Source organism: Crotalus tigris, unplaced genomic scaffold (genome assembly GCF_016545835.1).
Source record: "Crotalus tigris isolate CLP2741 ecotype Arizona unplaced genomic scaffold, ASM1654583v1 scf7180000017536.10889498, whole genome shotgun sequence".
Lineage (NCBI taxonomy): Eukaryota > Metazoa > Chordata > Lepidosauria > Squamata > Viperidae > Crotalus > Crotalus tigris.
In genome coordinates, this window is record NW_024096460.1 from 3955053 (window position 1) to 3969640 (window position 14588).

Below are 14588 nucleotides of genomic sequence, written 5' to 3' on the forward strand. Positions count from 1 at the left end.
TAAGGTTCAACACATTTGAAAGTTCTACATTAAACAAAAAATTTAAAAAATTAAATTTTGCATACTCTGTGTCTATTAAATAGATGTTAAAGTGACATTAAGATACCTGCACATTTTAAAAAACGGTGTATAAACAAATATGAATTAACTACATGTTCTTTCTCAATCTTTTCATCTAACATATGTTAAGAAGAATAGGAACTTAGAAATATTTGCTTCTTTAACAATGGTTTATTATTTTTCTTATATCAACAAACTGTGGTTGAAGAATAGTATATTTTAAAACAGATGTATTTAAAACCAGAATTATATTGCCTTGCTCTTATCATGTAGCATAGCATAATCTAACAACTAATTCATATCCAAAAACTAGTCCATGGCTGAATTCACACATTATATTGGGTTGCACGTTCTCTAAATATAAAAATTACAGTAAATCTCTAAATACATACCGTACAAATTCTCTAAAGCATTCTCATAATATGATAAACCATGATTTCCAAATTATAGATCAGAGTTCACACCATGCACTAAGCTAAAACTGAACAAAACATATTGAAAGTGACTTAAATGTAATTTTTATTCCAAATTACTTTTTGATGAGCATGTTCCTTGTCTCATGAACTAATGTATCTGTGAGACAGATTTTCTGCAATATAGGGGCTTGGGTTTATTCTGCTTTGTTTTTTAGACATGCTGGGTTAATAGAGTCCTCACAAAACTATTACTAGTTTTCTTTTGTTGGCTGAGAATACATCATGGGACATGTTTAACATTTCCCTATGACTGAAATTTTTAGGAAAAAAAGTGGAATTATAGACTCTTAGAAAATCTTGTTTGGTGTCACTGATTTCTCATTGGAGAAAATAAATTATGTAAATTCTATTCAATAACAGGCTCAATTACTTTGAAAAGTAGTGAACTGTTCTTTGTAGGTGTTTAAGAAAGCCATTGTTTTGGTCTACTCTACTTTCTAAATGCTTTATATCTAACAGACTTGATCTTATACTATATATCCTACATGGCCACCTCCAGGTTTCTGTTAATCTTCTAAGAATTCTTGGAATATAGTATGCTATAAATTCTGGAACTGAATTCAGGTATTTATAAAATATTACATTGCAAGGAATGGTAGAACAAGGATGATGGCATGTTTCTTCTTTTAATTGTAGTTTTTGCTTACAAGGACAGACATCAATAAAATATCAAAATAAATATTATCACAGTAAAAATGTTCACAGTAAAAAAATAAAAATATATACAATGAATCTTTAAAAAGAAAAAAAACAAGCTTTATGTCTGGTAAATAAAAATTCAACACTCAAAGCAACTTCATCACACACCATCAGATGTTTTTGCTCTCAGTAGCGCACTGAAGAAAAGTCATATGTAGTTTAGTCTGTTCTTGGTTTAGACTCTTAGCAAAATTTTCAGGGTAGTTCGGTTGTAGATTATGAAAGGGTTCACTTTAGCAGAGTTTAGTTTGGAACCCAAATCTCCTTTGTTTAAACACTATTATTGTAATGAACCAAAACAATGAGTATTTGCCCCCCCATCTCCATATTGTTTTAGTTACTGTATTTAGTGTGTGGTAATATAAATTGCTTTTTGCATTTTCAAAGTCAAGAATTCAGCATTTTGTTTACAAAATATCAGCGTTAAGGAAGAAAAGTTGAGGAATTTTGTAAGGCCATATTTTTTTACCTCCCTTGCCATGTGCTCACTGTATTAGTTGGGCGAGTCTCCTCCTCACTACTATCATTACTACCCCTATAGTTTGCTCTGATCTTCTAAATTTAATCTGCATGCTCCTCGCCTTTTCTGTTATTTTTTTTTTAAGCCTTAGATGGCAGAGATATGAGTGAAGAAGACAACTGTTTGTGGGCTGTAGCAAATCCCCAACTAAACCAAAATTTCATGCCAGCTGTGCTACTGCTGCTTAACTGTTTTCTTAGCAAACAGTACATTGTACATTGTCTTAATCTAAGTCTGAATAGCTCATTAGATCAGGGGTCCTCAAACTTTTTAAACAGGGGGCCAGTTCATTGCCCCTCAGACTGTGGGGGGGGGGCAGACTATAGTTTGGAAAAAAATAATGATTATAGACAATGTAAAATTAAGTATAAAATAAAAAAAATGAAATAAGAAAAATGAATTGGTTAATTATTTGAATGACTTTTTAAGTGAAGAAAATATATACATTTCCAATGACTCCACACATGTTTTGTCTGGGAATGCAACTGCTGGTTATTCCACAAATAGTTTTTGAGTTGTGGGAAGATGGCAGAGGTTTTCCTCCCTCACTTGTTTAATGAGTATATCCAATTTTAATTCAAATGCTTTCATATGTGACTGCATATCACAGATGAACTTCTCCTTTCTTTGAAGTTGCACATTGAAACTGTTGAGTAGCTCTATTATATCTGTCAGAAATGCAAGGTGCCATTTCCATTCAGCATATCTTGCAGACGTTTCATGACCCAAACTAGGTAATATCAGCAGTGCCAGAAGAGAATGTGGTTTGTGGAGTGGAGGAGAAGAAAAGAAGAGGACGAAGAGGGCAGTTGTGGGTTCCTTGGTCCTCTCTTGAGCTTCTTAGCTTTCTTGTAGACGTCTCATGACCCAAACTAGGTAACAATATTAGTTCACTTATTATCCCACTTTGGGTCCTGAAACGTCTGCAAGAAAACCACCATCCTCAGAGACACCCCCCTTCAAGGAGCCTTCATTTTAACCCTTGAGCCAGAAATATTCTCCTTGATTGACATTCCAGACTGTCTCAGGGCAGAAGAACCTGCCTGGCAGGACCTCATTCCTCTTTCCCATGGGGCACATCCCAATGCCCCCCCTTCCTCCATCCTTTCCTGGACCCTAAAGGCCAATGAAGTTTCTCTCAACCACCAGCACTGGCATTCTCAGTTCCTCAGAGCTATTCCACCAGCTCCGGCTTTGCCCGAACGTGGCAGCCCCCCCCCTCCCCGTTTGTGGATTGGGATGCTCCTCCAAAGGCGACCACATCCTCCCTCCCAGTTGCTCCCCTGACCTTTCATTACCTTAGCTCCACACAACCCCTCGCAACCCTGAAATAACTTTCCAGGAGTAAATTCTTCTTTTTTCTTGCTCTCCCTGGCCATCCCTCACAAATACTTCACCCATCATCCGCTCCCCTCAGACCCATAACTGGCGCCTCACTCCAGCAGCCCCACTCCAACCGCTGGTGGGGCTGGGTCCCTCAGCAATGGTAGAGGTGATGTTGAGGGCTGGCGGCACCAGTTTCCTTTTGGCTGGCATGGCGGCGGCGGCAGTAGCAGCAAAGGCTGGGGCTTGCGTTCCGTAGTGCCTAGTGAGGGACCCGCCTCAGAAACAGCAGCAGCAGTGGCATCGTCATCACCAGGCTTGGCTTCCCTAAGCGAGGCCAAGGCTGCAAGTGAGGCCTAAACCTCTCAGCCTGCACCTGAGGAAAAAACACAAATAGGCGAGAGGAGGAGAGGAAGGGGGTGTGGCCAAAGCATGAGCGTGCCCATGGTCGTGCGAGGGAGAAATTGGGAAAAAATTCTCCCATCAATTTGCCATCCCACCATTGGCTAGGGCTCTCGCCACCATCCACCCACCCTCTCCTCACGATTTGATGGCTTGACTGGGAGGTTGAGGCGGGCCGGATAAAAAGACAGGTCAGGCCGCATGTGGCCTGCAGTTCGTAGTTTGAGGACCCTGCATTAGATCTTCTGGAAAAGTTTTGTTGTCTAAATAAACAGAAATGTAAACAGAGGTTGAACATAACTTAATTTAACTTTCATGTTCCTTCTTAGTGACTCTAGGCAGAATTCCTAAGTTCCAGTGTAGATTTTACGCTAAACTAAAAATATTAAATTGTAAATTTTAGCAGTTGCCAGTATGGCTCTTAGTGAAATATATTAGTTCACATTGACTTAATTCATTTGGAAAAAACCCTATTTAAACAAGTGATGCATATTTATAAAAGGAAGGTTACATAACCTTTTCCTACCAATCCATGCCTTGTGTTATTTTTTTAATGTTTGAATTTTTTCATCATTGTATCATCCAAACATAGGGCCGCACAGTTCTTTGCTGATCAACAAAAAGGAGTAAAGTGCCTTGTTGAAGCGGTGAGGTGCCCCGTTTCTAACTGGTGAGGCAACTGTGATCCATCACTTCAGTTGGTATGGATTTCCTTACAATGAAAAGTTTTATTATCAAGGCAAAATATGTCCAACATAATATTGTATGGCAGCAGCACAATACACCCCTGGAGACCCTTCAGTGCAGCAAGGCATAATAGCATGCTCCCATAAAATACATTATCTCACTGAGTTAGATCAAGAATAATCATGAGAACAGTTTGCATGAAGAAAAAAAAGTGGCCCAAAGAATCTAATTAGGACTTTATTTAAAAAGCGAATGGTGGTTCAAATCTATACTGTATCACAAAAAATAAGAGTACAACAGTTTCTCAGTTTGTTGGGAAATTATGGAAGTCTAAGACATGAGGTTATATAATGTATTATACATTGTGGAAAAAATAAGAATCTATATGTAAGCCATAAAGCAATCTAAAGATTTTCTCTAGATTGCTGTGTGGCTTCCCTAGAAATTCATCTGTATAAGAACGTTGCCTTACTGTAGATCTTGTACTGTTCTTTACACTATAAACTGAGTGAAGCAGCATACTTTAAAATCCATTTGACTACCGAATAATTGATAATTTAGAATGCTGAAATATATTCCCTGACTTCAACAGCAGGAAATGTGGAATGAGCCATCTTGCATTAATAATTATTTTAAGTCAATATGGTATGTAGAGGAAAAAAATGATTTGTGGTTACTATGGCAGATGTGAAAGAGCGTTGTGTGTTGCAAGCATATTTACATATTTGTGCCTCTATCAATAATTCTATGAATACGTTGTAAATTCAAACTTCAAATCATAGTATTTAGAAGCTTCTTGGGTATATAGCTTATGTATCATTATATCCTCAACAACTTAAAAATTATCTCAGATTGCTTTGTGAACATTATGACTCCACATTGACTCAGATATTTGCTGTTGATTATGCCACCAGTGATTTAGAGGTTGAAACACTTGATCTGTTGAATATATTTATTATATGAGCATTTCAACTGTCATTATGCAGCTGATCATCAAACTGAGACTTTTTCCTAATTATTTCAGTCTCATGAGCCTTAATAATAATTAGAAAGACATTTTCTTCCTTGGTATTCATGTAGTTATAAATTAACATTGTATCAAGTATTGCTTTATAATTTTTTTTCTCCAAAAATTCTACTTGTGTAGTATTTTCTGTCTCTGTGTGAGTAAATACTAATTTGTTTGCCAAGAGTTTAAAATATATTTGTTTCATTGAAAAATTTAAATCAAATCTGATCCGTTTATTATTATTAATTACTAGTACTATTATGTTTGTGTCAGAATTACCTATCAAGGCACTTCGGGGTTGAAAGAATTAGCCGGTGACATCACTATTGCCCAGGGGACACGGAGCAGTATCCTTTCATGTCCCTGGTATTTTCCCGCCAAAGTGGTACCTATTTATCTACTCGCCTTTGCAGGCTTTCAAACTTCTAGGTAGGCAGGAACTGGGACAAATTGACGGGAGATCAGTCTGTCACACAGCTCACGCTTTCAGGTTTTTGCAATGCTGAGCTCAGCTTCCTAACCACACGAGTCACCGTGGCCCCATTATTATATACTTAAATGTATTGGCTGCCCAATTTCAGTCTATCAAATCAATTTAGAATATATTGGAGTCAGAAAATGTCAACTGTGCTGAAAAGCATTGACAGACTTCTCAATATTTCTAGTGAGCAAAAAAATAAAAAAAAGTAGATTTTGGTTTCAGAAAACTCTTGACTTGAACTAACCAGGCTACTTCCAGACAGCACATGAGATCATTTGTGAATAAATCTATGTGTAACCATTTTGGTGGAAAAGTAGAATGGAAATCTGAGAAACTTCTAATTTTTGAGCATTTTGTATGCAAAATATTTTAAAATCTGTACTGAGGCTTCAATTTTTCAAGACATTGTTTCTTTATTTCAGGGGTGTCAAACTGCTGGCCTGCGGGCCGGTTTCATCACACCGGAGCCGCTCCCAGTAATGGCAAAAAAGCTCCGATACGTTGCGCGACGTCATGTGACATCGCGAGTTTGACATGTCTGCTTTATTTTGTATTAGTTCAGAGTATAATCACTTCAGTCTGAGATACATTTATTGGTCACCTTGAAATGGGTGATGCAGTGTTGTTTATTTTTTATTAACTTGGGATTCATGGTGAACTATATAGCATGATAAATTGTAATGTGGTTTACTTGTTTATTTGCAGTTTTCAATAGCTGTTAAATGTGAAGTAAGCTTTTAATGTAATTAGGCCATTATGAGTTGTACAACAAAGCATAGTTTTAAACAATTCTTAATAAAGTTATGTTTGCATGGTCTATCCCAATATTTACTCTTTTGTAAACTGGATTGCTGTGATGATTGACATTGGCTTGATCGAGCAGTGTTATGTGCCATCCCTCCAGCTTGTGACATTTCAAGAAAACTAAAATTAAATCTTTATTTTGGGTTTATTGATTTATTTAGGATTTTTTTCTCCTTTCATTTACATTTATAGATCTACTTAATCTGGTTCATTTAAAATACATTGTTCTTCATTCCAGTCAGACTGTTATAAAGACAGACTTGAGTACTGCATTAATATATTTTGAATTACATTGTCAGCCAAATTTAATGGGATCCCAATATGAAAAGACATCAGAAATAGAACCTGAATTTTCCAGTTATCTTTTAGATCTGAAAGATGGCTTTAAAATGTATGAAAACCCTTTTACAAAGAGATATGCCTTGTTGTGAAATCACCTCTAGCTATCAGATAGAAGAGCTTTTAGAGAAGGATACAGAAAGCTAACAATAAAAACATATTGAAAAAGAAATATCTATTGATCACACTGAAGTAATTACTAGTACTAATCCCTGACAGTATGTTTGTCATCTTTTGATGTGATATTCCAGAAACACCTTTTTTCAGAAAATATATTCTAATATATTTCCATTTGTTTTTACCCAGTTCTTCTGTTCCTGATGTTTCCATTAAATTGGAGCCTGATGTGGATTCTTTGGAAAAACCACTGATCACAGTCCTCTGTGATGCTGCTCTTGATGCTACTGAGCTGACTACAGCAAGGTAGAATAAAATATTAAGCATAATTTTAAGACTTGTGTGAACAAGGGTATATTGAATGGGCTAGTTAGTTTGGTTTTTTTGTTTAAATGACACAAAGTTAAGACAAATGGGATAGGTTGTCTTAGCATGGTACTTATTGTATGTCCTGAATTACTGTGGACCATCCTGTGGGAAATAGAATTTGTCAAATTAAGACAGATTGAGACCCATCAATTATGTTGTATTCCTGCATTTTATTGATGATCCCCCTTTACTTCTTCTTTGTCATTGTGTGCAGCTGGGTTCTTGAATTACCGTGTTTCATTTTTATGTTTTAGGGTAATTTGATTTTAACGGATCATCCCTAAATTAAATTATTTTTCCCTAAATATCTGATCATTTATTGTTTCGAAGAAGTGATATTTTACTCCATAAGAAAATTTTGAACATTTTCCAGAATAAATATTATGATAAAGATGAATCCATAGAAATATTTTTTTAAAAAGAAAGTTCTGAGAAATCTAGTTTGGTGTAGTGGTTAAGGCAGTGGTGGCAAACCTTTTAGAGACCGAGTGCCCAAACTGCAACCCAAAACCCACTTATGCATCATCGGGTGCCGGGTGGGTGTGGCCCATTGGGTGGGCGTGACTGCAGTTGTAATGGCAGACTGGGTGGGACTAAAAAGTTCAATCAATCAATTCTAACTTTGCAAGGTCTTTTTTTTTCCCGCGAGAAGTTGAAATTGACTGATTGATTGAACCTTTTTTTTTTTTTTTGCACACGGTGGCGGAGGCAAAAGCAAAAAGGTTTTATAAAACCCAGCTGAAGGCCTAGGACTGGGGTGATGGCGCGCGTGCCCACAGAGAGGGCTCTGAGTGCCGTCTCTGGCACCTGTGCCATAGATTCGCCACCACTGGGTTAAGACATCATGGTATAAATTGGGAGGCTGTGAGTTGTAATCCTACATTAGAATATGTGGACCAGGTATTGCCCTAGGAAGGAGGCAATGTGGCAAACCACTTTTAAAAAATCTTCCCAATAAAACTGCAGGGACTTGTTCAGGCAGTCTCTGAAAATCGGACACATTTTTAAATGGAATAAAAAAAAATCTGTAGTTGGATATTTGGTAGCCCTTGTAAAGTAGTTTGCTTCCTTAGTTCTTCTTTCCTACAAAACTGTTAAATGACGTAGTACTGTTTTAATAAAATGAAATATTAAAACTTTGAAGATGTGTTTTTAGCAGTGGAGACACACAAATCTATTTTATACAGTATTTCTTGACAAGATGAAGAGCTATAGAGAGAGAGAGACAATTTGGGTGGCTGTAGAAAAATTGAGAGTTGTGGATTTTTGTTCTTTTTAAAGCCTGAAGTAGAAGATTTAGGCAAAACTAGGAGAAATCTCTTATAGTAATAGTAAAGTTGGAAGGGACCTTGGAGGTCATCTAGTCCAACCCTCTGCTCGGGCAGGAAACCCTACACCATTTCGGACAAATGGCTGTCCAGTCTCTTCTTAAAAACTTCCAGTGTTGGAGCATTTACTGCTTCTGGAGGCAGGCTGTTCCACTGATTAATTGTTCTCACTGTCAGGAAGTTTCTCCTTAGTTCTAGGTTGCTTCTCTCCTTGATTAGTTTCCACCCGTTGCTTCTTGTCCTGCCTTCAGGTGCTTTGGAAAATAGCTTAATTCCCTCTTCTTTATGGCAGCCCCTGAGATATTGGAATACTGCTATCATGTCCCCCCTTGTCCTTCTCTTCGTTAAACTAGACATACCCAATTCTCGCAACCGTTCCTTATATGTTTTAGCCTCCAGTCCCCTAATCATCTTTGTTGCTCTTCTCTGTACTCTTTCTAGAGTCTCAACATCTTTTTTACATCGTGGTGACCAAAACTGGATGCAGTATTCCAAGTGTGGCCTTACCAAGGCATTGAAGAGTGGTATTAATACTTCACGTGATCTTGATTCTATCCCTCTGTTAATGCAGCCTAGCACTGTGTTGGCCTTTTTGGCAGCTGCAGCACACTGCTGGCTCATATTTAAGTGATTGTCTACTAGGACTCCGAGGTCCCTCTCACAGTTACTACTATTGAGCATGGTGCCACCTATGCTGTACTTGTGCATTTGGTTTTTCTTGCCTAAATGTAGAACCTTGCTTTTTTCACCATTGAATTTCATTTTGTTAGTTAGTGCCCAGTGTTCAAGTCTGTCCAGATCCTTCTGTATCTGAAGCCTGTCTTCTGGAGTGTTGGCTATTCCTGCCAGCTTGGTGTCGTCTGCAAATTTGATGAGTTCCCCATCTATCCCTTCATCCAAATCGTTGATGAAGATGTTGAAGAGTACTGGGCCCAGAACAGAGCCCTGGGGCACCCCACTACACACTTCCCTCCATATAGATGCAGTTCCATTGAGGACCACTCGCTGAGTACGGCCGGTCAGCCAGCTACGGATCCATCTGGTGGTGGTTCTGTCTACCCCACATTTTTCTATCTTGTCAAGTAGTAGGTTGTGATCTACTTTATCAAATGCCTTACTGAAGTCCAAGTAAATTATGTCCACAGCATTCCTCTGATCCACTAATTTTGTCACTTGGTCAAAGAATGCAATAAGATTTGTCTGGCATGATCTATTTTTGACAAACCCATGTTGGCTTTTAGTAATGACTTTGTTTGCCTCTAGGTGTTCGTTGATTCGTTGTTTGATTATCTTTTCCAGGATCTTCCCAGGTATTGAGGTCAGGCTGATAGGTCTGTAATTTCCTGGATCCATTTTTTTTCCTTTTTTGAGGATGGGAACTACATCAGCTCTTTTCCAGTCCTCTGGTAGTTCCCCTGTGTTCCAGGATCTTTGAAAAATATAGTTCAGTGGCTCCGATATCACATCTGCCAGTTCCTTGAGAACTCTGGGGTGTAATCCGTCTGGTCCTGGCGATTTGAACTCATCTAGGCTGGACAGGTGCTCACTAACGATTTTCTTGCCTATCTTAACTTGTGTTTCTGTTTTGTTTTTTGTGGCACTATTTTTGATAGGTTGGTCTGTTTTTTCCCTTTGTGTAAAGACAGATGCAAAAAATGAGTTAAATAGTTCTGCTTTCTCCCTGTTGCTTGTCACCTTCTTGCCACTTCCACCCACTAATGGACCAATCATTTCCTTCACTTTTTTCTTGTTTTTTACATGTTGAAAGAAGCTTTTTTTGTTATTTTTGACTTTGGTCGCAAGCCTCAGTTCATTTTGAGCCTTGGCTTTCTTCACTTCATCTTTGCAGGCTCGGGCTATTTGCTGATATTCTGACTTAGTTATGTTCCCCTCTTTCCACTTTCTATACTTGTCCTTTTTATCTTTCAATTTGTCAGAGAGTTCTTTATGCAGCCATGCTGGTTTCTTTTGAGAGCTGTTATTTTTCCTCTTTGTTGGTATTGTGCTAGACTGTGCTTTTATTATCTCATTTTTCAAAATTTCCCAAGCTTCTTGAGTTGTTTTCCCCTTGAGGATTCTCATCCATGGAATCCTTCCCAAGCCCTCTCTAAGTTTATTGAAATTAGCTCTCTTGAAGTCCAAGACTCTAGTTTGACTGTGTTCTATTGGTTGTGCCTCTATAATGTTGAATTCTAATATTGCATGATCACTTCCTCCCAGGGTTCCTATGGCTCCAACACCGTCTATCATTTCATCTCTGTTAGTGAGAATTAGATCCAAAATGGCTAATCCCCTAGTTATGATATGCTTTAGTTTTGAAATAAGTGAAATGCTTCTAAAGCAATATTTTGAAGCTTTACTGTGTTTTAACAGCATAACTGATAGTGCAGTGATTTGTAGAAAAGACAGTAATATTTAGAGAATAGTGCTGCTACTGTATTTGATAAACTATCATAGAAGTAATTTAAGGCTGGAAAATGCTTTAAATAATTTTAATAGAGTGGATTCTTGGCTTTCTAGCTTAACAGCTTGGTAAGAGGCTTTTCAGTGTAGTAGCAAAATCATAGCACACAAATGTATTGTCATATCGTATATGTGCACCACCTGCTCATAGATCCCTAGGGCCATAATCTCATATCATGTATCCATGTTGGATGGGACTATGGCTTTCAGACACATTAAAAAATCAGTAGTTTTTCCATTGACTGTGCTAAATCTTGACAAGGGCAATTAAGAATTGACTATTAAAAACTGACTTATCTATGTAGCTGTGAACTTTTACATGGAGAACAAAGAGAGTAAAGTAAGCTACGCAAAGAATTTTCATTCATTGAATATAAACTCTTAACAGATTTTTATGTTATAATAAACAGACAACAAAGTTGCAGTTGTATGCACTTACCATTTTAGCCAGCATTACATTTTAGTGAAAGCAGTTTTGCCCAGATGCAGTGATTACCCTTACAATAGATTTGTGAAACTTAAGAACTCCCAGGCGGGTGCTAGAGGAAGAGGAGAAATTGGGGTGAGTCAGTTCTGTACTTATACTAATTCATCATTCATTAGTCTGAGCAATTCTGTATTTGCGGATAGATATTTTAAAAGCATTGTTGCCAGTGTGAGTGGTTATGTAATGCTTTTCTGACCCATTAAAAAAATACTAGAACAGAAAAAATAGAAAGAGTTGATAACTTAAGAACCACTAGTTTCATTCTGCAAATGAATGTAATGAAATGCAGGAGGTTCATTTGGAAATACTAATTAGTAGTTGCCCCAGCTTTGCAAGCAGTATCAGAAAATACAGAAACTGTATTTTCACATGGAGTGAACTCAAGATGAAAGACATGCGTTCAACTGAACTTTTCTTACACAGACACTGTTTGTATAGGACAAGACAGTAGAAAAGACAGTAATATTTAGAGAATAGTGCTGCTACTGTATTTGATTGTGCTGCTACTGTATTTGATAAACTATCATAGAAGTAAAGTGAAAAACAATGAGAACTTTCTGACTGTAGAAAACAAGGAAGAAGATTCTGGGGGGGAAAGTATTTGGACATATTAGCAAACATTGTTCCTGGAATAATGATCTCATTTTTACTTTCATCATCCTTATGTCATTGTGTAAGGTGATTATCTTGTACAGTCACATTGTTTTGTGTTTTTTCCTACCAGCGATAAAGAGTAATCCAGAAGCTATTCTGTAGTTAAAATTGGCCTTTACAATTTATATAGCACATTTTGTTAGTGTTCTTTCCATTGGCTGTTCCTTACTGTGTTCTCTGATTTTACACCAAAGTTTTCCAAAGACGCTTCAGCAATTTCTGATTTGTAGCTGCCTTGACAATGAGTTCCAACTTTCCCCTTTGATTTGAAAAAAAAAAAGGGTTATGTTTTGCTAAATGTCTACCTGATGAAAGTGTGTAATAGGACCTCAGGTGCTGTCCTTCTGTCTATCCAGTGACAATATAAACTATTCTGCCTCTAAAAGGCCTGGTATATACCATTACTCAGTCCCAGTGATAATATATCATTCAGCATAGTAGGAAAGGCATGGGAGAGATTCTGTAGGTAAAATACCCAAATCCTGTTCAATTTTCTAGAAGACATTGAGCTATTAATGTCATAAAGAGCTTAGCATTTCTTAGCATTGCTGAAATGGGTACTATAAAGTCTTTAAAATCTCAGAAATATATATTCCTAATACATTTGTATTTAAAAATACTCATGATAAAAGTAGACATAAAAATACTGAACTAAATCAAGATGGATGCAGTATCTTCTTCCTAGTCCTGAAGACACTGTCTTAATTTTTTTTCAAAGCCCTCTTTTTATTAAAGAAACCAGAAGCAATATTCTGAATTTGGTTCCAATAGAGAACAAGTCATTTTTCAAGGGAATACTGTATGTCTTTGAACACATGTCTAAATCCAAAAGTGAATTCTTTGGGGGGAAAACAGGAAGGACAAACCAACTTCCCCCTTCTTCCTGGGTTGTTTTACTGCTCCAAACTAGCTCCTATCCTGGTCAGCAACTATAAGTTACAAGACAACAAACATACAATCCAAAGGATTCAGCCCACCCACCCTGATATTTGGTGGCAAATGGAAACAATTAAGATAAAACTGGGTATGCTGATTTGGGCTAATAATTACTAGATTACCCAGGTGAAAGAGTGTGAGACCTTTGATAGCTATACCAAACTTAAATGATTTTCCCTGCCCAAACATGCCCAAACATTCCCACAAGATTGTTTTTAGCAAGATTTGTTAAGGTTAAAGGAGCAATGCACTGATTTCATTTTAAAATCATTTCTCTCAATTTCTCTTTTTCTCATACGCTTATGTTGCTTCAGAGGAACCTTCTTTCTTCATTGATAACGGAGTATTGTGTTGCTTGTGTAATAGTCATTTGAATATCTACTCTTGAATCTATTCTTGCATAAATTCTGTTTGGATTGCCATGCCTGATATTTCATTTGAACATGCCGTACATGGGGAAAAGGTAATTTCAGTAGCAGTACTTGGCCAACATTGTCTGGGCTTGGAAGGTTAATTATTTCTTGGATTCACCAAGGAATATTAAGGCTGTAGACCAGACATGTGACATCGTGTGACGTATCGTAGCTTTTTCTCCATTGCTGGCAATGGGGTGGGCGCTGTTTCCTGGTGACGCGTCTGGCCCATGGGCCGGCTGTTTGACATCCCTGCTGTAGACTATACAATAGGAAGTCAAGCACCCTGGAAGAGGGGAACAACAATCACTTTCTGAACATCAAGAACATTGGAAAAATGTATTTATGAATTCATTAGTAGTTGTAGACAACTCAAGAACATTTTTACTTAAATAGACCAACATTTCTATAACAGGAAGTATTTCCATTATAAGAAACTTTGTCTTCTTGGGATTCCCTGTTACTATCAATTTTAGCAGTGACGTCTGAAAGCCTGAAGACCACAACTAAGCTTCTTCACGTGCTGTTCTGAGGATGGCAGAAGATTGGACTCTTGGCAGATAGCCAAGATCAACAGCTAGAGTCCACTAGCATTAATGCTGTTTACCACAGCATCTTTTCTGCGTGCTCAAAAGCAGGCTGTGGGTCAGGAATGTAAGGATTACCCATGCTTATGCTGTTGTTTTATCAAGAATAACCAGGTAAAGTAAATTGCATTGTATGGGATGAACTTCAGAGTAACAGAAATGAACTCCCTATCTGTATGCTATAATGAATTAAACAATCTTGAAATAATGCATATCCAAAGTATTTCTCTTTTTCTTTAGGTGGGCAAACTATTTCTGGTATTTATTTATTTTTATAAGCAGAGCATAGAAGCATTGCCTGGGTTAGAAAACGTCAGTGGTGTGTTTCACAGCTGACTAATGCACATGCCATTAAAAGCCACCGCCCCAGCCACCATTTCTTTTTTAGAATTTAATTTATCATTTTCTTTTCCTTTTAGTACAAATATAGAACG

The 14588-nt window shown here is 37.4% G+C and overlaps 1 protein-coding gene across 7 annotated transcripts in view; it reads left to right on the top strand.

Moving 5' to 3' along the window:
• TACC2 (transforming acidic coiled-coil containing protein 2) overlaps nt 1–14588 on the top strand; it is a 192923-nt gene that overhangs the window by 77546 nt on the left and 100789 nt on the right. For all 7 annotated transcript variants that reach the window (XM_039336549.1, XM_039336620.1, XM_039336137.1 and 4 more), the window contains one exon: nt 7107–7223. In XM_039336549.1, coding sequence (XP_039192483.1) covers nt 7107–7223 — 117 coding nt within the window. The remainder of the gene's footprint in view (nt 1–7106; nt 7224–14588) is intronic.